General features: G+C 38.5%; 2 protein-coding genes and 1 long non-coding RNA gene across 3 annotated transcripts; 1 reads left to right on the top strand and 2 right to left on the bottom strand.

Annotated features, from left to right (window-relative positions):
* Positions 1–386: 386 nt before the first annotated feature.
* Positions 387–9255, bottom strand: prr15lb (proline rich 15 like b). Its single transcript, XM_003448655.5, has 2 exons — positions 9003–9255; positions 387–2435 (listed from the first exon to the last, which is right to left on the bottom strand). The coding sequence occupies exon 2, from the start codon at positions 2406–2408 to the stop codon at positions 2076–2078; it is 333 nt and encodes a 110-aa protein (XP_003448703.1). The 5' UTR covers positions 2409–2435; positions 9003–9255; the 3' UTR covers positions 387–2075.
* Positions 9256–11400: 2145 nt separating this feature from the next.
* On the top strand, positions 11401–22369 carry cdk5rap3 (CDK5 regulatory subunit associated protein 3). The gene is made up of 14 exons (XM_003448723.5): positions 11401–11566; positions 11856–11904; positions 12058–12189; positions 12778–12878; positions 12985–13033; positions 14823–15001; positions 15263–15399; positions 16185–16329; positions 16553–16660; positions 17803–17884; positions 17991–18079; positions 20569–20774; positions 21819–21990; positions 22229–22369. The coding sequence occupies exons 1-14, from the start codon at positions 11561–11563 to the stop codon at positions 22292–22294; spliced, it is 1521 nt and encodes a 506-aa protein (XP_003448771.1). The 5' UTR covers positions 11401–11560; the 3' UTR covers positions 22295–22369.
* LOC102081066 (uncharacterized) lies at positions 13041–24381 on the bottom strand. Its single transcript, XR_266396.2, has 4 exons — positions 24295–24381; positions 20730–20816; positions 16517–16698; positions 13041–14307 (listed from the first exon to the last, which is right to left on the bottom strand). It is a non-coding gene; the product is annotated as an uncharacterized LOC102081066 (long non-coding RNA).
* Positions 24382–24384: the final 3 nt, after the last annotated feature.

Raw genomic sequence — 24384 nt, 5'->3', positions numbered from 1 at the left:
TGAGGACTGAGTGTGCATTTGACCAGCAGATGTCAGTAGCACAGCTAACACAAACTCCAAGATTCAGCGAAACACGATCACGCAGAATCACTAGAAACATGCAATATTCTCATGGATTAACTGTTGACTTGTGGATTTCTGTGAATCACTCGATGATATCTGTCATTTTCTCAGCTAACAGCAGGGCAGCTCTACTATAAAATGCAGAAGCAGACCACAGGGTGTCAAATATCACCCTGCTTACTATCACCATGTCAACAAAACAGGCCAAACGGCTCACTAACCCCAAAGAACGACCTCACCAAGATCATCGCACTTAAACAGGCCACCGTCTGCGTGTTAACAACTCTCCTCGCTGTAGACTACAGCACAAACACAAAAAAATCTTACATGTTAACAACTTTTTTATTTATTAAAAACAAAAAAGCATCTCAGGAAAAAAATTACAAACAGCATTTCTTGTTGATGTGTCATATGCAATGGCTGCAGGAGTTATTTGGACAGTAAAACCAACAAAACAGCATGAAGTTAATTCACAATAACATAAACAGATATTTGATTCATACAAAAGCACAATTAGCATACCCAAGTCATGTTTTCTGATATGATTGTATCCATAAACTGTACCGCGGTCACCTGGGGCAACCTCCAGGCTCGAAAAACGAAGCCAAAACCTGCAGTTCCTCTAAAAGCCTGGCTCCAGAAATGAGTCAGTCTGAATTTACAACTTGAATTTTTTTCCCTGTAGCTAATTTCCCCCTTAACAGCAACTATGAGGGGATGATTTTCTTTTAAAGAACTGACTTTTTTTTAAAGCATAATAAGGCTTAAAGCTTGCATTATTACGGTTGTGGCTGGAGTGACAGACATTAATATAGGCAACTGTAGCTTGCCATGTACATTTCAAAACATGTAAACCATGCTTGTGTCTTTTAGAGCATTTTAAAGGAATTTCTGACACTTTTCTTCCTGTGTGATCAGCTGTACTGACCGATACTGAACATTATCGAAACTCTACGGTTTATGACTGCACCTATCTAATCAGGCTTTCTAGGGCTGGCTGATAATTTAGAACTCCACCCTCTTATCCAACTTCTACATCCAAGGAAACCAACATGAATTTAGATGTTTTTATATGTGAAACATGAGAGCGTTTTTCAGAGTGTCAACTTAGAATTCATGACAACGAGCGCTGTAATTTGCATATGTATTCCTCATGAGTAAACCTTTAATATTTGTGGCTGCAAAATATGTTGTCAAACTGATTGTTGCCTCTAGTAAAAGTTTACATTTTTGCATGTTTGGATGACACGATCAACATGATGATCGTTAATGGTTACATTTATCTTTTATATACAATATATATTTTCATTTAAGAACATGTGGAAACAAGGATGGATGAAAGATGTTTGCCCTTCCCTGTTTGGGGATATTTTACTTGACAAGTGTTTATAGATATATAAATAAATACATATAATTTACTTTAACATTTTGTTTCTTAAAGCTGAGAAATTCAAGTCTTTTCAATGATGACTTGATACTTTTGGGGGCTTTTATATTTTAAAGCATCCACCATAATGTTTCAGATGTAATCAGTGACGTCAAGTCTTTGGTCATAAAAATGTAATAAAAATTCCCTTTGACATTTGACAAAACATAAAAACCTGAAACATAACACTACACCTACAACATTAAAAAATAACAACTTAAATGACAGCAATGTTACATTTGAATCATGAGGCGAGAATTCCCCAAATTTTCCTTCATGTCATTTTTTAAAATATAAAACAACAGAGTGAGCACAAGGAAGTAAATATAAAAGTTAAAAGACAGAAAATCTGGAGAAAAGTGTGTCCAGGATTGTGTTTAGTTCCCCTCTGCCGGGTGGATGTTTAAATTTTGACACCTCGTTGTTTATTTAAGTGTCTTTTTTTCTTGTGTTTACCTGGGTTTGGTGAATAGTAGCACATGTAGTACAACATGGTGGTGTTTGCATACATTCAAGCCATCTTTGAAGCTTCTTATGTGACACTGATATATGACACATTACAGATCAAGTATGTGCATTTTCTGTGCTATTTCTCAGTCTTCTTTTTATGATTCTCTTGACTGAGGTTGTTGTCTGCAAACAGATTCGGGTTCTCAGCCAGCGTGGCGCGGACCCTCTTCTTCTCCTTGTAGCGGCCAGAGTTGGAGACCTTGACGTGGCGTCCTTTGGTGGCAGATTTATCGACGATTTTCTCCAGTTTGGCATTCAACTGGCTGTCCAGTTCTGGAGAGCCGTTACTACTCGGGTGGTCTTTGTTCCCAGTGTTACTGCCATGCTCAGCTGGGATTTCATACAGAACCTTGGATTCAGACTTCTTCTTGCGTGAGAAGGTCAGCCTCCACCAGCTTGAGTCAGCCATGGCACCAACAGAGACTGGAGGATCGACCTGTAAAGTTCAGAGATCTTAGATAAGCGTGTGGTGAGCAACAGCAAAGAATTCTAGGTAAATAAAGTGTTTTAGCATTACTTTGTACACTTCAAAACAGTATTTATTCTGTCAGTTTTAATGCAGACATGTTAGTCAGGCTTTATCTATACAAAAAGTCTAATCTGTGTTTTGTTTTGTATTTTCAGTTTCATACACAAGATCACACACCTTGTGTTTTTTAGAAATATAAGCTTGTAAAGATTAATTCCCAGTCTGGTTTTTTATTTCCATCTAGAAATGCATATCTAAATTTAGTCAGGAAAGGGTCTAGGCCACAAAAAACTACAGTATTTACAGCTATATCAACACTTGGTAGAATTTTGAAATATACCGAGTCTCTTTATCACTATCATTTGACTAGAGTAAGATTTGAAACCAGTCAAACATTTACATTTATTCATACCTGGTCAACAATATAAATAAGAGTTTTGCAGTGTTACAAATCGACTGCATAGCCAAGCATTTATGAAATTTTACTGTATCACTTAGAAACAGTTTTAATTTAAAGGTCTGCAGTCATGAATAGCTAAGCAGGAGAAAGTTTGTTAGTGGCACACAAGACAGAATCATCAGCATAAAAATGTACATTACGCTTCTGAGTGGGAAATTACACTAAATACATGCACGTTGAAAGTCATTAACAGTGGGCCCGGTGTTGATCCCTGAGAGACGCCATTATCAGCCATGTTTTTTCTGTCAAATTGTTTTTGCTAATGTTAATAAAATTCAAGTTTAATATAAAAATACAAAGCCATTGAATTAGATTATCATAACTCAAAATATACTTTAATAAGTAGTTCACTAGTTTGTATAAAATAAACCCCAGGTCCACTTACTTAATTTTTTTTTCATTTTGAATTGATTAAAATTATTTAAACGTGATTTTATGTGGTAAATAGCAAAGCCCCGTACACACAGGTGTGCTAAAGTTTTACAAGGCCTTAAGCAGAATTTGATGAAAGGCCCCCAGCCACCCACGTCAGCAAAGCCACTATTACCTATATTGCCCTTGCCTAACAATTTCTGCATTACTCATCTAACACAACCATTATAATGGCTTAGTTATTCTGTGCTGGAAAGAAATACAATAAACCAACAGCTGATGATTTTTTTTTTAAAAGTTCACTGTTTTAATTTTTTTTTAAACTGTGCACAGTCACAGGGCAGCAGAGTCACAAAGAATTTACCACAGACCGAAATATTATTTTTATGTAACGATGCAAATTTAAAAACAGTGTTATATAAATTAAATGGAAACTAACTGTCTAGAGAGTAAAAACAGGTTAACACTGTAATTGCTGTTTCCATACAATATCCCCTGAGCTCACCACCCCTTGACATTTCTGTTATTGTTGTTATTGTTAGTGAAAGTTAATAATAAATAACTTGCAAAAGCTCAGCGCTCCACAGTGAATGATTAAACCGGTAAGTTAGCATATTTATCAAATTATTTTGGGGCCCTGTGCTGATGTGGGGGCCCCCAAGCAGCTGCTTCTGTGTGAATTTTGCGTGTTGTCTGTGCTGCTGCGTTGGTTTCCCCAGGTAGCTCTGGTTTCTCCTGCTATTGAAAAACATGCTAAATTAGAACCACCTCTATTGCCCCGGGGCATTCTCTTTTAATCTCAGCAGTTTCGCTTCCGGGTTTAATAAAGATTAAAGCAATGATATTACAGTGCCCAGTGTAGGAAAACCCAGAGGTTTGCAACAGCAATTTATGGACGTTAGTTAAATTTATACATGCTCTGCCACACTTCATTGTTTAATATTTGTTCCTCTGTGTTTTAGTTCATTTGTTCAGGATGTCATTTGTTTACATTCATGCGAGAATAACAAAGCTGTAAAACCGTGACTGAAGTTCTGTAATAAGAACTTTAATTGATCTGAAGTTAAATTATACATATAGCATGTAATCAAAAGATTTAAATTCTGAAATTCATTCATCAGGTTTTTTTAAATGGAAAATGCATTAATATTTTAAGTTCTGCTAACTTACAATAACTATTGCTCCAAATACGTACATGTAATGTCAAAAATTAGATGCAAATTTTTCACTTGTACAAATTTTCTGCTGCAGATTTGCATTCAAATTAATCTCAGTCTGCACTGAACATCATGCCTTTAATGTTATATCATTCTCTCATTGTTGGTGAACCAGTTCAAAAAGACAAACAGCACTGTTTACTCTGCTGCTCTATGCAGGACTGGTTCGTAGAAAGCAGACGTTACTACGGCTGGCTTACTTCATCCAGTGCACATCTCCGTGATTACGAGGTGTAACCTAATGGGAGAGCAACACCTGACACTCTGCTCTCAGCTGATAAATTAATGATTATCTGCACAGGATCCTCTGTCGCTCGCATGTGATCTGATATAAAGTCAGGAAAGCAAATACTGGGGAAGCAAGCTGTCGTCCCAATGCTGAACTAGGAGTTTGGAAATGTGTTACATAATGACAAAGGGTGTCTTTCTGTTGTTCACTTAAGAATCACAACATAACCAAAAGCCTCTGGGTTTTCTCTTCAAGTGATATCATCTGTATTATTTCAGGTGTATGGATACATACACAGGTAACGATAACAGAATAATACACCCAGGTCTCTGTGGTCCTCGGTCACCTGGTAACCAAACAGGTCAAATAACTTCCTTATGGAGCAATCGTTGACTCTTTCATGCTGACTCTTTTATCGTATCAAAGAGGTCATAAACAAGTTCATGGGTCGGATCATGCCTTACATAAATCATCTTGAATACTCACAGAAAATATGTTTTGTTCCTTTATTTTTCTATTTCTTCCACCTTCTTTTAATATATTCTTATGTCTGTAAAGAATATACACTTACAGCCACTTTATTAGGTACACCTGCTCAGCTTCTCCTAAACCTCGGTATCTAATCAGCCAATCACATGGTAGCATTTAGACTTGGTTACGATGACCATAATCAGAATTGGAAGGAAAGGTGATTCAAGTGACATTGAACGTGGAATGGTTGCTGGTGCCAGATGGGCTGATCTGAGTTTCTCAGAAACTGCTGATCAGCTGGGATTTTCCCACATAATTAAAATTCCTTATGATGCCAGAGGGCAAAGGATGACCAGACTGCTTTGAGCTGATAGGAAGGAAACAGAAACTCAATTAGCCACTTCCTACAGCCAAAGTATGCAGAAGAGTATCTCTGATTATGTAACGTGTTAAACCTTGAAGCAGTTAGGATACAGCAGCAGAAGACCACACGGGGTACCGCTGCTGTCAGCTAAGAACAGGAAACTGAGGCTACAGTTAACAAGGGATCACCAAAACTGCAAAGCAGAAGACTGGAAAATCATTGCCTGGCCCGATGAGTCTTAATTTCTGCAGCAAAGTTAGTCTATCAGTGGCTCGGGCTGCTGGAGGTGTAATAGTGTGGGTAATATTTTCTTGGCATATTTTGGGCTTCTTGGTAACAACTGAGCATTATTTAAAACGCCACAGCCTCCCTGAATATTGCTGCTGGTTGTTGGAAAATGATAACGCACCATGTCACAAAGCTTGTTTCTTGAACATCACAATGAGTTCACTGAATTCCTCCAGGCCTCCAGGCACCAGATCTTAATCTATTAGAGCATCTTTGAGATGCAATGGTGCAGGAGATTCACATCATGGATGTGCAGCCAACAAATGTGCAGCAACTGTGTGATGCTGTCATGTCAATATGAACCAAAATCTCTGAGGAATATTTCCAGCAACTTGTCGATTCTGTGTCATGAATAATTAAAGCAGAATAATTAATCAAGCCGTAACTTTCTCATATTCTTCATATTCTGCATATATTGTCCCCTTAATGCTTAATACAGTGACAAAAAAAACTTTACTAGTTAACCTCTCAGTTACTAACACAGCCTGTTTCCATTTCTTGCAACCTGCAGCGCATGAGCATTCTATGATGGAGGCTTCCCGGTACACCTGTGACTAAAATGGGTGAGGCATTTCTGCTCGCCATTTCATTTTCAAATTTTATAGGGATTGATATTCAGAGCAGTTTTTAATTTTTATTATGATTTTTTCTGACGTTTCTGCAAACTAAGGCTGTAATTCAAGCTCTAATTCTTTTAAGCTGTTTTTACTGCATTTAACTCCGGGCGTGTTTGCTTGGCTTTACAGTTTTCAAATTGATCCTTAGCTCGACAGAAAGCTAACCTGCAACTGTTCTGATGGTTTATTTCCAAGTAGAACTGCCAAAATACAAAAAGTCAGAAATTACATATTTTAAACTGAATTTTGTAAGTTTCACGTTTACAACAGTGCATCATGTCCTCAAAACCACAAAATAGCATTTTTACTGTAGCTGTAAGCACAATCAGTGAGACTATTATGGTAAGTCCAGCTCTGAGGTCTTTTTAATTTAGTTTTACCAGAATTTAGAGGAATTTTGTTGAGTTACTTTACCAAAGCGGGGACCAGATAGATTCAATGAAAACATAAACGTGCGATAGACACATAAATTGTATGATCTTGTTCAGGGAGCGTATTAAGTAGTTTAGATTAACCCCACCTCTCTCTGCAATATTTAAAATTTAAACTTGAAGCTTTGGATGAAACTTTAAAAAGTGTTTAGATAAAAGCGTGGCTCATAAACCAAATTTTATGACTTTCACAAACACAACCATATCGCTCTCTTTTATGAGGGCTGACAGGAAGCCAGGCCCTTTGGTGTGGTTATTTTATCATGTAGCACCTATGCAAATAAAGAGTCCATGCCCTTTGCAGAAACACTCATCCTACTCTTATCTGACCCATGTGATGTTTGGCACCTGGCACGAACGAAGAGTGCAAAGGTTCTTTGATTTAAAGTTTTGGAAACAGCAATGCAGGCACCTTTTACATTTATTCCTCTGGACCCGGTCTTGCTCTTTGCTTAATAACCTGGGTTTGTGGTTTTCACAGACACTAGGGTAATAGTTGCTCACCAAGAAGAACTTTTACAAGTGACTGAAACACTTCAAAGTGTTTACTTGTGTTTCCACAGCTTCTTTTATGTCACATTCCTTAGATTTTAGCATTTTTTTTCTCTCTGTTTCATCATCTGTTTGTTTATTCCTACACAAAAAGGACAGGTTTCTTCATAGCAAACATTTACAGAGCATTTGCATAATTTTGTTGACTCTCCATCAAAACGGTTTCTACAAGACAAAATACCTTCTCGGCACTTTCACACCATGTTAAGTAAGAGAGCTTGTCAATATGCACACATATTTCCAAAAGAATGCTGTGTTTGACTTAGATGTGACCTTTGAGACAAAAACTCCTGTTGACACAAAGGAGGCCCTCCATTTTAATAAGTTACCATGTATTCTGTTATGTGTGGGTGAGCCGCCCAAGCAAAGCCTCAGAGATCACAGCAGGAACTGTGGCGCACAATCGGAAATCACTAACAACCTGCAAAGTCTTTGAAAAGAATAACGTTTGAGACGCAGAAAGACAGAGAGGAGCCTCCAAGGGCACCGAGGGCTTTGCTGCCTTTGTAACTTAAACTGAAGGTTCACTAGATTCTCGGGTTTCATTCCTTGTACCAGACTTGCTGTTGACCCCTAGCAGCAAAGTTTTTTAGCTCGTCTGATTATTTCCATTAATAAAAATGTCTTTTAGTCATTTGTTCCAGAGGTCTTCCTGCCTTCTCAAAGGTCACAAAAATCCACAGACTGATTAAATTGTAAACTTCACACAGGTGCAAAGTCCAAAAAGGTTAATTTGTGACTGTAACTCTTTTATGACTTAGTGTTATTCTAACCAGCTCAAACATGACAAATAAAATCATGTTAAAACATATCTGCACTATGTTATTTAGCATGCATAGTAACCCTGTTGGCCTCCTAATACTTTCTGATGTCAGACAATGCATTAGTGTCTCCTTCAGGCTTCTACCCTTTTTAATTATTCAATTAACTGTCTTTAAAACAGCGGCAAAGGTCAAAATGTGTCACAGTTTTGTCCATCTCAAGCTGATTTCTTCAAATGTTTTCTTCTGTAAATCAAAAGCTCTCAAACTGTGCATTTGTTTAATATAAGATGAGTAAAAATCCCAAGTTCTCACTTTTTAGAGGCTGAAATCATCGAATGTCAGACCTCTTTTCCAGGAGATTTTACTTCAGCCATAATTTGACTGTTAAAACACAGCACTCACCTCAAGTTACCCAAGCTAATGTCTCCATATTTATTGTTTTTGTCCCTGAAAAACTAAAAAATATCCAGTTTGCATCCACATACTGTGAAAAAATAAAGTCAATTCTCCAACTTAAGGAGCTAGAAACAAAAAACTTTTGACATTTTCACTTGGAAATTTGACTTTAGCTGTTGTTTGGCTATACAAATACAGTACTGCAGTTCTAATATGTTGATCAGGGTTGTTGAGCTGTGGAAATACCAGCGAAAAAGATGGAAGTAGCATGTTGATTTTTGTAATTAGAGTTAAATGTGTATTTCTTGCACAGATAAAAGTCTAGTTTCCAGTGCAGTTCATCGGAGGCTTTCAGGTGCGCTCGTTCTCTTACCTTGTTCACAGTGTGCTGGCTGAAAGGGGACTCTCTCACATGCGACACTGTCTCGGCATGCTTACAAACTTTCTGTCTCCGCTCTTTGTTTTTCAGTTGATTCTTTTTCCTCTCCTCAGGTGAGCGTGCACAGGTGCAGCATCTCTCTCCCTCTGCCTCTCCCTCTTACCTTGTCCCTCTGCACTCCTCTTTAGCACACACCCTCCTCAAACACACACATACACACACACCTAGAGCCCGCCCAGCTGAGTGCATGACTGAGGAAATGTTGCAGCCATGTGATTTTCAGCTCAGTCCCATATCAAGATCTCTGACATCAGGGCTAATGTGAACCTGAGAGGTGAGCGGCTTTCCAAACTGTAAATAAAACCCCCGTTATCAGTCTCACTTTAAATCCAAGTATTGTTTTAATGTGGACTTTGGAGTCAGAATAAAGTCACCTTTCACTGAGCATTTTCTCTTACATAAGTCTTTGTGATGGCTTTAAGCTGGAGGGAGAGAACGAGAGCAATCGAGCTGCTTTGCATGGCTTGTTTAAAATCACAGACAGTGAATAGACGCTTAATTTGCAAGTTTGGTCACCATTCAAATGAACTGAAATTAGGCCACTACAGAGACTCTGTTGCTGCAGGGATTTAACGCTTGTGTTTTCATGTTTGTCCAGTCTGGAGTTCACAAGAAGCCAAATTGTTGAATTATTGCTGTTGTTTTTCACCCATATCCCTTTTTTCAATAACAAGAATACACTGTGTCAGTCTCTGTTTGCTCAGATTTAAGATTATGTGACGTAATGAACAAAATAAAACTGTAATGACACATTTAACTTTTTAAAAAAGTTTTTAGTAAATAAATGTTTTTTTAAATAATTTACATAACAAAGTTTAATGTTTCGTTATTAATCACTGAATGGCCAAAATCAAACATAAATAAATAAATATTAATAATGATGTCTCATCAAATGTATAAAATATAACAGATGAACATAAAATGTAGGGTTAATTGATATTTAATTAATTAATTAATGTTATTTTTCTCCTCTGTCTACCAGTATGATGTTTTGCCCCTATGGTGTTTCTGCCAGTTCCTTTCTGTACCCCGCTCATGTATTGAGCCACATGCCTGTTGATCTTAGCCGTTATAATGCCCGACAAGAGCTTCCATGTGGTACTGAGGCAGGTTATTGGCCAATAGTTGGATGGGGCTGGTCCCTTCTGGGGATCCTCTGGGATCTGGACGGCCCAGTCTTCGGTTAGTCATGCTGGGTGTGCCTCTTTTATTTGCAGTTGGTTCCTTTGTGCAGTTAGTGTCTTCAGCTAGTAGGAGTGAATCATGTTGGGGCCTGGTGCTATCCAACTCTTCATACTGGAGACCGTTTCTTGGATGTCTGCCACTGTAATGGTACTAAACCCTGTTCAGGAAGGTTGCTGTGGTCTTAGATCTACTAGCCACTGAGGCCTCGCTCAATGCCTTCAACACACCAGTTGTACTTGGTACCCAATCTCGGGTGGGGGTGATGATATCTCCCCCTTGACCTGACATCCTGGCCCCCCCTTGCTGTAGCATTTGTGTTGTACTTCATCAATCTCCAGTTGTGATAGCAGTTGCTTCTTCCGCATGCTGGAACACTGAGCTACGTAACCCTTTCTGTTGGGGTTAATTGCATAGTAGCATTCCAACAGCACCGTGTTCTCATCCCTTGTCCACGTCTGAGCTTCTTGTTCCACTAGTCCATTTCTCATCATTTCATCATCTCATTTCAACAAATTTCATTTTTTTAGTTTTTTAAACAATAAAATTAAGTTTAGAATTCAAAATTTCCTATTTATGGATATAAAACTTTGGATTAGTGTTCTGATTCTTTTCCCCTCAATTTTGTACATGAATTTAAACATGCAAAGCATTAAGTGCAAAGAAATAGCATACTTACAATAGTGTGCTTGGATAATAGAGAAATATGTATATAGGAAAGCATGAAATAAACAAATAAAGAGAGATATAAATGAGATGTAGACACATAACCAGAATCATTTAAATACATGTTTAAAGAAATTAGAGCACATTTGTCACAACTATGTCAAATGTTTTTATTTTAACAGGCTTACAGGTAATAACTGTCTAGATAGATAGATAGATGTAGATTTCCTTTTCTGAGGGGAAACTACATTTATGTTTATTTAACTGTGCAAGAAATATCATCAGACCTTTTTAAAAACAAATGACTGACCCATAACAAGAAATAGCTAACATTTTCCAAGTATTCTTCCACATTTTCCATGGGCTACTCTTAGTTTGGGAATAACTGACCTTAAGTAAAGTGACACTATCGCCCTCTAGCGACAGTCTCATTAGTTGCACCAATCAGGGGCCACGACGATTCACCAATCCAAATGCAGCCATCGACATGCCAACATCCCCTCTTCCTATTGGCTCTGCTTCTCCTAACGTGTCATAAACAGGAAAGCTCCGGATGGTGATGATAATCCTGCATATAAACCGGAATATAATCGTATAATGAAGCTCTGAATTATCGGAAACGTTTTTAAAAAGAAAGGGAAATTATGGAGGTGAGATTAAACTTAGTTTTTATCTGAGCTGGCTTTAAAAACTAGCCTGCGAGCTAACGCTAGCTATCTGACAGTCAAAAGTCCACTTAAGTGACAGAGAAATGAACACTTTACACTGAGTTTAAGTTAGCAGAGAAAACAATCTGTCCTATGACATTTTTTAAGATATTTATTCACAATGTCTTCCTAACGGTTTAATGTGATATTGTCCTTTCCGTAAGTTAAATAAGAGAGGTAAAGAGGAAGTAAAAGGTGTAAATAACAAAATGTATTAACTGTCTCACTGCAGCGGAACATTCAGAACCTTCCCATCGACATACAGACCAGCAAACTTTTAGGTAAGACAAAAACACGCACATTTAAAGCAAGCACTAGTTTCTCTATGTGTTCCTCTGTAGCTGGGCTACTAGCAGCTAATACAGCCCTGTAGTCCTCTAGCATGCTGGCTGAAACAGATGTTACAGATGTAAACTCGCTCTGTGTGGTTGCAGACTGGCTGGTGGATCGGAGGCACTGTAACCTGAAATGGCAAAGTGCAGTGAAGGTGATCAGGGAGAAGATCAATGCTGCCATCCAGGACATGCCGGAGAACGAGGAGATCAAGGCGCTCCTCTCCGGCTCATGTAGGTCCCCTACAACTCAATACACCCACCCAGCCATCGACTTCTCTGAGAGATGAATCTATTATGGACCCAGCAGGCTATTTAGCACCATTTCTACTATTCTCAGGGACTCTCCTTTCCAACCAGACATAGGTTTAGGGTTACTTTATAATCATCAATGAAGGCTTAAACCCCACTTCACAACTTTATTAATGTTTTTTTCTTGTTATCATTATTCTTATTTTAAGGTGGTGTTACAACCCTGCTAATGACTGCAACAAAGTGGAGACTAACACTGGAGTTTTTTTAATGGTTTTATTTTAAAATACTGTCCAATCTAAGCTAATAATGGCATTCAGGAGAGCATGACAAGGTTTAGCAATAAGTGCTGTCACTCCCAAACCAACCTCAGGCATGCTTTTGCACAACTTGTGGACAACTAGCAGTTAACCTCAGGCAACTCCCAAAGACTCTTGCACTGCTACTGCAACACCAGCAGGGGTTGCAGAGGAGCATGGCTTTGGTGTTTATTGTATTTTAAGCAGCTGTTAATATGCACTGCTTTTAAATCTTCATCCATATCTGTGCTTTGTTTGTTTTCACTGACAGACATTCACTACTTTCACTGCTTGAGGATCGTGGAGATCCTGAAGGGAACTGAGGCTTCCTCCAAGAACATCTTTGGCAGATACTCGTCACAGAGGATGAAGGTGAGAGGATTCATACACTGGCCTGTCAGTGTCACATGTTAAGGGGATTTTTTTTATTTGGGATTTCTGCTGTAAAACCTTCTCCCTTGTTGTTTTGTTTTCACAGGACTGGCAGGAGATTGTGTCTCTTTATGAAGCAGATAATGTCTATTTGGGTAAGTGTGTTAGGAAAATAAGGGAAAGACATATCACAATGTCTTCTTTATAGTATAAAAACACCTGTGAACGCAGCTACGTGTGTTTTTGCTCTGTATTTTATACAGGGTGTCTCTGGCTCCTTTAAAAATAAATCTTAAAATATTTTTAATACATATTTACTGACAGTATGGATGAGTTTTAAGTGTTTTTGGTCTTGTTAATGTGCAAATTTCCATCTCTCAGTGCTGCTATTTTTGTCCCATTTAGGTCATGAAATGTGACTGTGTACAAATATGTGTTAATTCTTTGTAGTTCAGCTAAGACTTTCATGCTGTTTAACATGCGTAAAACCAATTAGTAATGAGATAATGTATACTGGTTAACCTAATTATTGTAGCTTGTGCCTAAAAGAATGTCTTAAATATAAGGACCCCTGTACTTGGGCCCAGGCAGGAAATTGGTTTAGGCCTAATTGGATGTTGGCCTTTCAACACACTGGTGGAGAAGGCAAAGCAGACCAGTCTACTTGTTTACACAAAGTGCCTATGAGACTGTTTGTTTTCAGTTTATGTCATATTGTCTATATTTATTTAATTAGCTTGTTTATTTTGCAGAGACAATAAACAAGACCCGAAAGCTCATTTTCATCTGTAGTTTTTAGACAGATGAACCGAGTCAGTAAATATAAAAGCATTCTTTAGTGCAAATAAATTTAAACCATGTTAACCAAAGTTCATTTTCACACAGCTTGCTGTCTGCAGAACTGCGACTCTTTCAGCCACGTTTTCTGATGTTCTGTGGTTAGAAATTTCACAACTCTGCTGCCTTAACAGAAAAACAGTTTAATCATCCAGTGTTGTGGACTAAAATGTAAAACTTTCCATATAAAGATTGCTGATATAGCAGCACAAAGCAAGTCCAAGAGAACTTCTTTGTGACGTTTGCATGTCACAGTAAATTTTAGAGCTCTATGTACGCCCTCTAATTATCACATTTCCCAAGTAGGGCCTTGTGGATGTACAAAGTCTAACATGTGCATATCAAATACAGCTAATGTAGAGGAGTATAGAAGTCACTTCACTATGGTTAGAAAACTTTAAATTAGCAGCTAAAACTGACATCTCCTCAGAGGAAGGTGGTTCATGTTGCCAAATGTTAGTATTGGTTCCACTTGGGCTTCAGTCATGTCCTTGATTCTGCTCCAGCATCAGAACACTGAGAACTTCCGGGGTACAAGATGTAAAGATGCAAGTTTAACGATAAATGGCTTCGTGCTGGTTGGAGCTAGTACCTGGAAATATGGAACGTGTTTCAGATTTAGCACCATGACATAGTGTTCAGAAAAACAATTATATATTTGGACAATATTCTTCAACAGCACCATGTACTTATATTTTTCTTGGTGATTATTTTTAACTTTACTTTAAAAGAGTGTATTTTCACCATAGATTGTATGTAAATGGTAGCTGTAGAGAAGTCGCCCCCTGCTGGATGGAAAGAATGCAGCATTAAAGCATTTCCTTCAGTTTTTCAGATCTTGAAGATATGCTATATTTGTTATACAGTCTGTGGTTTTTGGTGTATTTTTCCAGCCCTTACATTTTGTCTAAGATATGTTAAAGTTCCTGAAGTCTTAGATTTAACTTACTTACACCTGTAGGCTCCCTCTTTTAAAGCAGGAAGGTTATGAAGCGTTAATTTTTTTGCTGCATTTGTGTAGCTTAGGATATCGACCACAAAATCCAGCTGAAGAAACGAAATAATTGCATGTGCTGAATGATAAAAAACTGTGTTTGTGCGTCCCAGTGGAGTTGGCCAGCTTGCTGAGCCGCAACGTGAGCTACGAAGGCCCGGCTCTGAGGAGGCAGCTGGCCAAAGCTCAGCAGATGCAGCAGGAGCTGAGCAGGCGGGAGGTGGAGTGCCAGAGCTCAGCCGCAGACCTGAGGGAACGCTACTACGCTGCCTGCAAACAGTATGGCATCACAGTAAGTGCAAGAACGTGCACACCTCTAGGAGAATACACAGACACAAACACTCAGAGTTATGCATTTTATTAACTGATTAATGCAAATGTGAAGAGAAAGCAGTAACCTTAGGCGGGGGCCTCAACCCGTAAGGCCATAAATGTAAGAACAAAGCTTTTAAACTAAAATCTAAACTTAACAGGAAGCTGGTGGATAGGCTTTAACAATCGTGTGCTATGTGAGGATTTCTGAGCCTTTGATTGACTTATTTGCTTCTTACAGGGTGAAAATGTTCCTCGAGAGCTTCAGGCTCTGGTGAAGGACTTACCAGCGGTTCTTGACGAAGTCGGGAAGGATGCTGCAAAGCTAGAAGAGCAAATCCAACTTTACGCTGCCTTTACAAACTTTGTCTGTGACTGGTGAGTACGGGATACAGTAGAGATGCCATGTTATGGGGAAAAAACATAATTACTGTTATTTTGGGCAATATTGTAATCTTAAATATTTAAAATTGGTTAGTTACAAACTTAACAAACGGTTTAACCTTTCAAGGGGAATCTCCTTGAACTTTAAATGTCGTTCAAACTGAAAACAAGTGAATAAATGAGTTATAAAAGGTAGGTCATTCTGTGAAGAGTGAGCCAAAAACAAATGGGATGAGAGACAATCTGAGTTAAAAAGACAAAGGTGGCTGCAGGCAACTGTTAATGATCCTTTAGGTTTCATGATCCTAACTTGTTCTAGATAGACCAGGTTGTCAAAGGCTCACTTATGAGTTAAAGCAGCTCCTTTGCTAATCAGAGGTTCAGTGGTTGACTCCCCGGCTTCTCCAGTCCACGTGTTGATGTGTGCTTGGGCTAAAAATACTTGAAAGGACTTTATAAATGCATCTGTGACTGGGCAACTGCAGCTTTCAGTGTAAAAGCTTTGTGTTTTCATAATATTGGAAGCTAAATTATTTTCAGTTGAAACTGAGATCCAATTTATCATCCAGCCTTAAAATATTATGTTTTGTTTTGTCGCAGTTTCTCTCAAATGTATATTTTTGCAGATACAGCTCAAACATCGGTGTATATCCATCAGAGCAGTTCACAAAAAACTATGAAAGTAAACTTGAAAGAAACACTTTCTGTTCTGTTTAACTACATAAACCATAGATAATGTTTGTGCTGGGTCACATGAGCTCACATGTTGTCATTTGTAGGTCTGAGCCAGTCCTCCCTATGCTGACGTTTGCCCAAAAAAGAGGGAACGCAACATTTTATGAGCGGAGAACGGGGAAAGTCCCCACAGTTGTTGAAAGGCCAGTTGTGGATGAATCGCCACCTGATACAGTCACAGAGGACACGGTTAGTTTTACTGCATGTATATTCTTGTTCATTGTGCTCATATAATTAAAACTAGTAAGAAGCATTAATTATTCTGTCTTAATGCAGTTCACTTATGTAAACCGGCCCATAATTGAAATTATCAGTAAATGCCTGCATGTTTCAAAGTGATTCCAAATGTCCACTCACAGCAGGAGTTCTTTCTTACCGCAGTTTCTGCTTCGTCTTCTAAAATCTGTTTTAGATCGACTGGGGTGACTTTGGCAAAGTATCAGATTCCCTGGGTGTGAGTTCAGGCATCACAGTTGAGGATGGAATAGACTGGGGAATCAGCCTGGAGCCGAACTCTGAGGTAGGGCGTCTGAACACGTCTGCGTTGCATCCTTTCCTCTAAAACAGTGATAGAGTGCAATATAGTGATTTTTTTTTTTTTTTTTAAAGGTACATCCTCATCTTAAACCAGCTGCAGTGCCTGAATTTTGCAGCAGAAATTCAGTGTGTGTGTGAAAACATGTTAGCAAGCTGATTAACACCAAATAGGTCACAAGTTAACATACAAATGGTCAAAATTAGCTGGCTAAAACTACAAGATAAATCGTAAATATTAAGCCTGGTAAAATAATAACAACAATAATAATAATAATGACAACTTTTTTTCATTGTGTAGGTTCCACTAGTTGCTTGCTCACTATTGTCCCCCTTATGCGCAGCAATTTGCAACATAATTTGTGCCATTACTGCTGGCATGCAACTCCAGCTCTTTGGCACAACCGATGGTGTGGAAAATTGCATCTCCACAGTCTATCAGTGCAGTGTCCTGCAAGTGAACAGAATCAGTAGAGACGTTTGTGTGTGTGTTGGGGGGTGTTCAAGAAAATGAGAAAAAAAATTGAAAATAAAACACACTTTTTTTGTGTTTGGGTTTGAATGACGCACTACCAGGTGTATTTTTCCCTGCAGGGAAACAATTCTTTTCAGGGGACTGCAGTGAGTGACGTATACAATGTTGTGGCGATGTATTGTGTTGCGACATCAGTGTGTGTGGGTATGAAGTGGCCATTGAGTCAAGCATAACCTCAAATTAATGGATAAATGGTCAAAAATGTTGCACCATAAAATATTGAAAAACCCTTGTATGGCGTTTTTTAATACTTTTAATAAAGTAAAATTAAATTTGGTTTGTTTTTTTTGTTCTTTCATTATAATTGTTAATGCTTGATAATAAATTTTGTTCTGTTTGATGCGATCGCTCAGCTTCTGAAGGGCGTATGCCAGAAAAGGTTTGAGAACCACTGGATAAAGTAAAAGTATATGGTTACATGATTGTGGAAGTACAGAATATATTGGGTGGAAACTGCTAAAAGTACTGTACAGTTATGCCAGGCAGAAAAAGCTGTAATAAACCACAGTGTTGATTACTTTTTGGGAGAAGGTAGTCAGTTGAGTAATGGTAGGTAAAAGGCTGAACTATTCTCTCTCCATCTCCCTCATCAGGACCCCGGGGCAGGCGGTATCGACTGGGGTGACAACGCAGAAGCTCCCATTGAAATTGAAATTGTAGATGTGGGCACAGACTGTGAGAAACTTTTCTTTTTTCCTTCTAATCCTTTTTATGCTTGCAGCTGTCACATGCTCAGCTGCTGAAATGTCCGTTAGTTAAAAAGACTCATTTTATTTTGAAGGCCCTGAGGGAGTGGCGAGGGGTGAAGATGCTCTGACTATACTGGAAAACCCTCAGTCACGCAGCCGGTTCATTGACGAGTTGATGGAGGTAAAGACTACAGTCATTTGATCTCAAATTACTTCTGCAAGACCCACAGATATTTGTATATAGCCTAATGATATAAAGCTATAGGCAGAACACACAAGTGGAGCATTAAGCAGCTTAGAGGAAGAGTTATGACATTATAAAGTTACAGTGTGGCTGTGTTGTTAAAAACTTTTTGTTTTACTCCAAACACACCAGGTTTGCTGAAGGTTTGCATTGCAAATGATAGTGAAAAGGATTTAACAGCATCTGTTTTAACTCTCAGACAAAAACGTGTAAGGTAACAATTCCACAGACTGACACTAAGGACATTTTGTGACTTTTATTTGTATGGTTTTAGTCCTTTGTTGTTATGGGGGGGGGTCTAGTGTTTATATTTATTTCAATTATCAAAAACTAAAATCTGAAGGACAAAAGGAGTGTTGCACAGTTATTTAGGTTGAGTTCATTTAGGGTGAAGATTTGCATTTTAACTTGAGGTTGTGTGAGGATTGTAAAATGTTCTGGACAAAATTATTGATGATGAATATTTGTAAATACCGTTTAGTCGCTCGGGTCTCACTTAGCCATTAAACCTATTTAAAAGAAGGAAAAAGGTCTAAATGAACTGCTTAGTGTCAGATAGAAGTTCCAGAAAAATGTTTTGGGGTTTTTTTCTTGGCCACCCAAAAAGTTAGGAGCACCCTGGTCCTGGAAGGTTAAAGCTTATGTCTTCTACAGGTTTTGTTAGAACCTAGCTGTGAGGGGGTTCACAAGCCAGTGTACGTGTAATGCTGGTCCCAAGCCCAGATAAATGGGAAGGGTTGTCTCAGAAAGAGAATCTGGCATAAAATCTTGGCCAAATCAAACATGTGGATCATGAAGAATGAGATTTCCATACTGGATCAGTCAGAGCCCGGGTTACCGAAGACCACCGTCAGTGCTGAATGTTCGTCAGAGTGCTGGTGAAAGCTTTGCTACTGTTGGCGAAGCCAAAGGAAGAGTAAAGGGGGAAGGCATGTTAGGAGGCAGCGAGAGAGAAGGAAAGGCAGGGAGTGTGGAGGGTGAGAGGAGGGACTGTAAATGTAGGGACGACGCAAGAAAAATCCTGTTGTCCGAAAGATGACTGTAGCCACCAAAGGTATTTCTGCCATTAGGCTACAAATAAAGTACACCATAGTCTTATGACTTCACCATCACCTCCTGCATTCGCTGTGATGACGATTCATCTGCAGTCTTATTTGCCAGTAAGCATCTTCTCTAGTACACATAATAGATTAACGAGTGAGCTATTTACATGTGTTTCATGTTGTGGAACAAAAGGTAAAATGTCCAAGGTTTGCATTAACAACAGCCAAACTCAAGAGTTGACTCAGTTTTTTAGCAGTCAATCCATGTAGTTGTGTGCACCATACTTATTATTTAATTCAAATCAAAAAGTTTTATTTCCAGGGCCATCAGAGTAGCACACATCTATCTGTACTTTTAATTAAGTGGGTACAGGGGGTGTCTGAAGCCTGCCTCATTTGATTTTGGTCTGGAGGCAGAGCACACCAATTCACATGTATTAGATACTACTGAACACAAATAATAGTGCAGTAAAGTATAATGTAGCATTCACAGTATAACTTCTGATTTGAAGAATCTCCTTGTGTGTCTCTTCTCTATAGCAGTGGCTGGGTAAGAATAAAGACACAGCTGCAACTGAAAATTGCTGGAGTATGTAATTCAAATGCCTTTAAGAAGGTTATTTCAGACTGTAGAAACTTACATATGTTGGCAGTTAAGTAGTCCAGTCAGGACGGAGTGAACCAAGAAGAAAGAAAACAAGAAAGCTGAATAAAATAGCTGCAGACTGTGATCAAGGTGAAGGCTATAGGACCACTGCCAAGCAGCCTGATGTTCCTGTGACCACAGCGGCTACATGTCATTATAAAGTTTTAGATAAGCTCAAAAGACATGGCCACAAAGCTGCAAGAAGGAAGTTAAAATGGTGAAAAAAGAACTCCAAGATTGAGGTCAGTTTCTAGTTGTACCACTGAATGAAGATAAATGCAAAGCAACAGTGAAATGCAGAGGTGGCCACTTTACACTCCAGATGAAGTGAAAAGGTATAGAGCCCAGACTGGAATTGGGTCATGGTTTCTCTGTTTGGTACTAGTAAAGAGGTGTGTCTGCTGCCTGGTGAACCAGCTGCCAGTGAGATAAGGAAGACCTCTGCACAGAGAGAACTGCAGAAATTCAGGAAAGAGACAATAAAGGCAGATGGTGTGATTTTATGTGGATCAAACAGAAAAATCTGGTCCTGATAAATGTTTAGCTGATATGGTCTTATGCATTCAGACATAACAGAAGATTAGGATCTCAGTTTAACAATGTTTCACCTAAAGAAATACTCCCACTGTTGAGGTGTAATTGCATTTTTTCACTGTGATATTTATATATAAGTGCTTGAATGCCAGATTTGGTTTTCTGTCACTAACGCATGACTCTGGCTACATTTGTTGGTGCAGCTGGAGGTGTTCCTGACTCAGCGTCTGAGTGAGATGAGAGAAGAGGGCGATGTGGTAGCTATGAGCCAGTTCCAGCAGGCCCCCTCGGTCATCCAAGGCCAAACCTGCGAACACATCCAGGCAATGCTGTCTGAGGTGCAGGACCTTCTGGGGAGGCTCACCTCTCTCCGGATGCAGCACCTGTTCATGATTCACGCCTCTCCACGGTATGATGGTCGCCAGAATATCAGCATGATCACCACTGAGCTCTATTTCAGGAAACAATGTGAATACATAACCTTGTTGTAAGAATAACAGACTTAAGATGAAGAACTCTCATTCAAACTTGTCTTTTAGCACTTTATTGTGACTTTTGTTTATAATAGCTCAACAAGTTTATAGTTTAGAACAAGGGTGGGGAACTCCAGGCTTCAAGGGCTGGTGTCCTGCAGGTTTTAGATATCACCCTGGGTCAACACATCTGAATCAAATGATTAGTTCATGAGAACTTCAAGACATGTTGAGGAGGTGATTTAACCATTTAAATCAGCTGTGTTGGATCAAGGACGCATCTAAAACCTGCAGGACACCGGCACTTGAAACCTGGAGTTCCCCATCCCTGTGCTTATTTCAGAAAGTGAAAGTTAGAATTTGTGCCACAAAATCTGGAGTTTCTGCACTCTTAAAGATCCCCTTTCACCAATCAGGCCCAGAAAAAACCCCATTGCAGATAAAAAATTGCAAGCCTGATATTACCTTGACATTCATGTCTGTGGTTAGTGTGATTAGTTCTGTGATTCATTTCTACCATAACTGGCTGTGATTTAAGAAACAGTTGACTTTTATTATTCCGTCTCTCTTCTGTAGAAGGGAAATTAAAGTACAGAATGTTTAATTAATTGCCTTGTAGCAGGTCCTTTTTTATGTAAAGTACACTGACAATAAATTTTATTCTGTATAAATAATATAAGCTACTTTGAGCTGCTCACTTATTCACAGTGGGTAGCTCTGCATATTTGATTTGGCAGATTTTTACACCAGATGCCCTCCCTGACACAAACCCCTGTGTGACTCCTGGGCTCAAACGGGCTCTTTTGCTTGTTAGGCAAATGAGTTAACCGCTACAATACAGGGCCACTTATTCAGTATAAATGACATAAATAATTTCTGTCTTGTGCATCAGTATTTAAATAAAGTGGAAAAACCCCTTTGTGTGCATCAGAAATGTTGCACCTTTCCTTCATTATTTTTAATGTGATGTGCGTGTTCAGGTATGTTGAGCGCGTGTCGGAGATGCTGAGACAGAAAATGAAGCAGGCTGACATTCTGGTGCTGAAAGGAGCCACAATGGCAGAGAAGAGGCAGGAAGCCCTGCAGGAGCAGTCCAGGCTGGAGCCTCGTGTTGACCTGCTGGCAGGATGCACCCGGGAACTCCAGAAGCTGGTACAGCATTATGTTTGTATTTGTTTCTGTTGGCACAGTGGATAATTTCCTAGCTATGTCAAATGAGGAGGCTGCAGGAAGCAATACTGAAAACTGTCATTGTGAGATCTGTGTTTAAATATTAGCAGACACGTAAAGGTCTTCATATTCTATGTGACGTGGAAACGGTACAAATTCTAACTGTTATGCCGACGATGTCCTCAGAAGTGACTGATGATTGTTATGTTTGTTTTCACAGATCGAGGCAGACATTTCAAAGCGATACCACAACAGGCCTGTGAACCTGATGGGGGTTAATATTTAGTGAACTTCAGACAGTCACTGAAAATATTTTGTCATGATCTACAACAGAAATTAAAAAAGTGATATTTAATGTAAACTTTTGTTGGGTTTTTGTGTTCTTTACGTTTTTGTATTACTGCTGTTGAGATAAAGAAACGAACAATGTTGAAAATACTAAAACATGATAAAAATAACTTGTGTATTGTTAGGATTGAGTCTTGGTTTAAAACCAGGGAATAAAAATGGATCGTAAGCCGGTTTCAAGTTTTGATGTCCGTGTATTAAAACAAAATATATTACAGTCCAAAAGTCTTGAGCCACCCCTCAATTCTTTATATTTTGTTTCCAAAGAACCAGATTTTCTTGTCATTTTTCTAAAGTGGACCTCTGAAGTTTTTCTTTGGATAGTGACTGCTTTTTCCCAGTCCTTGTACCTAAACATTTTGAGAGGAATGCTTGAAAAATGCCAAAGACAACACTGATTTGCAGTGTGACCTTAAGAAATTTGAGGAAACTGGACAAGTTGGGGGCAAAAAGAGCGACAGACTTGAAAACATTTTTGAAAAACAGCTATTTCTTTCCCGTTAAGAAATAGGAATAAATCCAGCAAACTCCTGAGACGGGACCTGAGAGATGCATCTGGACCTTCAGCTGAGCCATCTACTGTTCACTGAAGCCGTGTCTGATATGATGAAAACTGTTTATGACCACTGGCTGAAGAACAAGATCTTCTTTGTTGTTGATGTTTGCCAGAACCTTCTGGTTTATTTTGTTTTTCCGTGTGTGTGTGTGTTTTGGTTTTTTTAGACTGTGCGTCCATAATATGAACGTGATACTTTGACTTCTATATGTTATTATGACTGCAAAGGGACCTTACAAACCTCTTTAAATATATTTTATAATATAAATACATTTTTATTTTATTATCATTGAAAAGCATTGTCATTGCTTTCAAGACTCACTATAATTAAAAAAACTAAATATTTGACATTTAAAAGACTGGGTGAAGGTGATTAAATCACCCCTAACTCATCATTTTTGATTTACAAATTCTTGTAAATCAAGAATTTACAATATTTAAGTTGTAAATTTACAAGAAAACACTAACTAAGAAAAAGGTCAAATTTATGTCAAAACTTAGCTAAATAAGAATGAATATTTTTACCTAAACAAAAGTCCTCATAAATATATGAGGGGAAAACAGAAAATGAAAATTAGTCAGTGTCATTAGTCATAAAAACAATATGGTACACTTGAAAAGCGGTAATGTTTAGCTGAAAAGTGCTGTAGCCAACTGTAACGAAGTGATTCCCTCAATATTTCCAACAATGCCATATGACAGCAGAATGAAGGGTCGCTGTGTTTTAAGAAAAAGACACTGTGGCTGTAAAGTTATTACTTAATATGCGTGTAATGTGCTTTTCCATTCTGCACTTTTTAGACTGTCCCAATTAAAGAAAGGGTCGGAAAAATACAAAGCATATGAATGACGACACAGTGTTACCACTCGTTCTTCGTTTCCAGGCTAAAAAAGTTTCAGTAACAGGGTTGCACATATGTTGTGAGACACAACCTCCTATGGACAATTAGAAAACAAAAAAATTAAAATGGTTTAAAAGTTCCAAGAGACGAAAACAAAAACGTGAATATTTTTATTTTTATGTTTTGTGCATATTGTTTTCAAATTCATGGTTGGGCCAGAAAATGGCCTGCAATTGTAGAATGCACTGAATTACTTCCCAGCTTGAACCTTGAAAAGTAAAGCTGCCGGTAATTGACTCAAAAAAGGAAAAAGAAAGGAAATCCAAGATTTGCTACATATGCCAATTTAATTTTAAGTAAACTAACTTCCCCCCTTTTCACGTAATTTTGCGTGTTTTTCCCGTAATATTTACTTTTATTTATCGTAAATCAAAAAAATTACAAAACATACTTTTTTTATTTCGAAATTTTACATGCACGTCCTCACCCTTTACCTTTTTTTTTTTTTATCATCATCATCATTATTATTATCATCCTTACTTTGCCGTCGTACACTTGTGGAAGATTACCAGCGGGGGAAATTTCAGTCGGCTGATGAAAGCTTGCCACTAGAATGTTCTACGCATGCTC

This window comes from Oreochromis niloticus, linkage group LG8 (genome assembly GCF_001858045.2).
Source record: "Oreochromis niloticus isolate F11D_XX linkage group LG8, O_niloticus_UMD_NMBU, whole genome shotgun sequence".
Classification (NCBI taxonomy): domain Eukaryota; kingdom Metazoa; phylum Chordata; class Actinopteri; order Cichliformes; family Cichlidae; genus Oreochromis; species Oreochromis niloticus.
The sequence above is the reverse complement of the archived record's forward strand: the minus strand, read 5'-3'. Positions and strand labels throughout refer to the sequence as shown.

What these genes read in the sequence shown, in the direction of transcription:
- prr15lb (XM_003448655.5), bottom strand. Translation starts at nt 2,408, where the DNA reads ATGGCTGACTCAAGCTGGTGGAGGCTGACCTTCTCACGCAAGAAGAAG.
- cdk5rap3 (XM_003448723.5), top strand. An exon ending in GCAAACAGTATGGCATCACA is followed by an intron (nt 15,002 to 15,262) that starts GTAAGTGCAAGA and finishes TGCTTCTTACAG; the next exon opens with GGTGAAAATGTTCCTCGAGA. An exon ending in TCATTGACGAGTTGATGGAG is followed by an intron (nt 18,080 to 20,568) that starts GTAAAGACTACA and finishes TTGTTGGTGCAG; the next exon opens with CTGGAGGTGTTCCTGACTCA.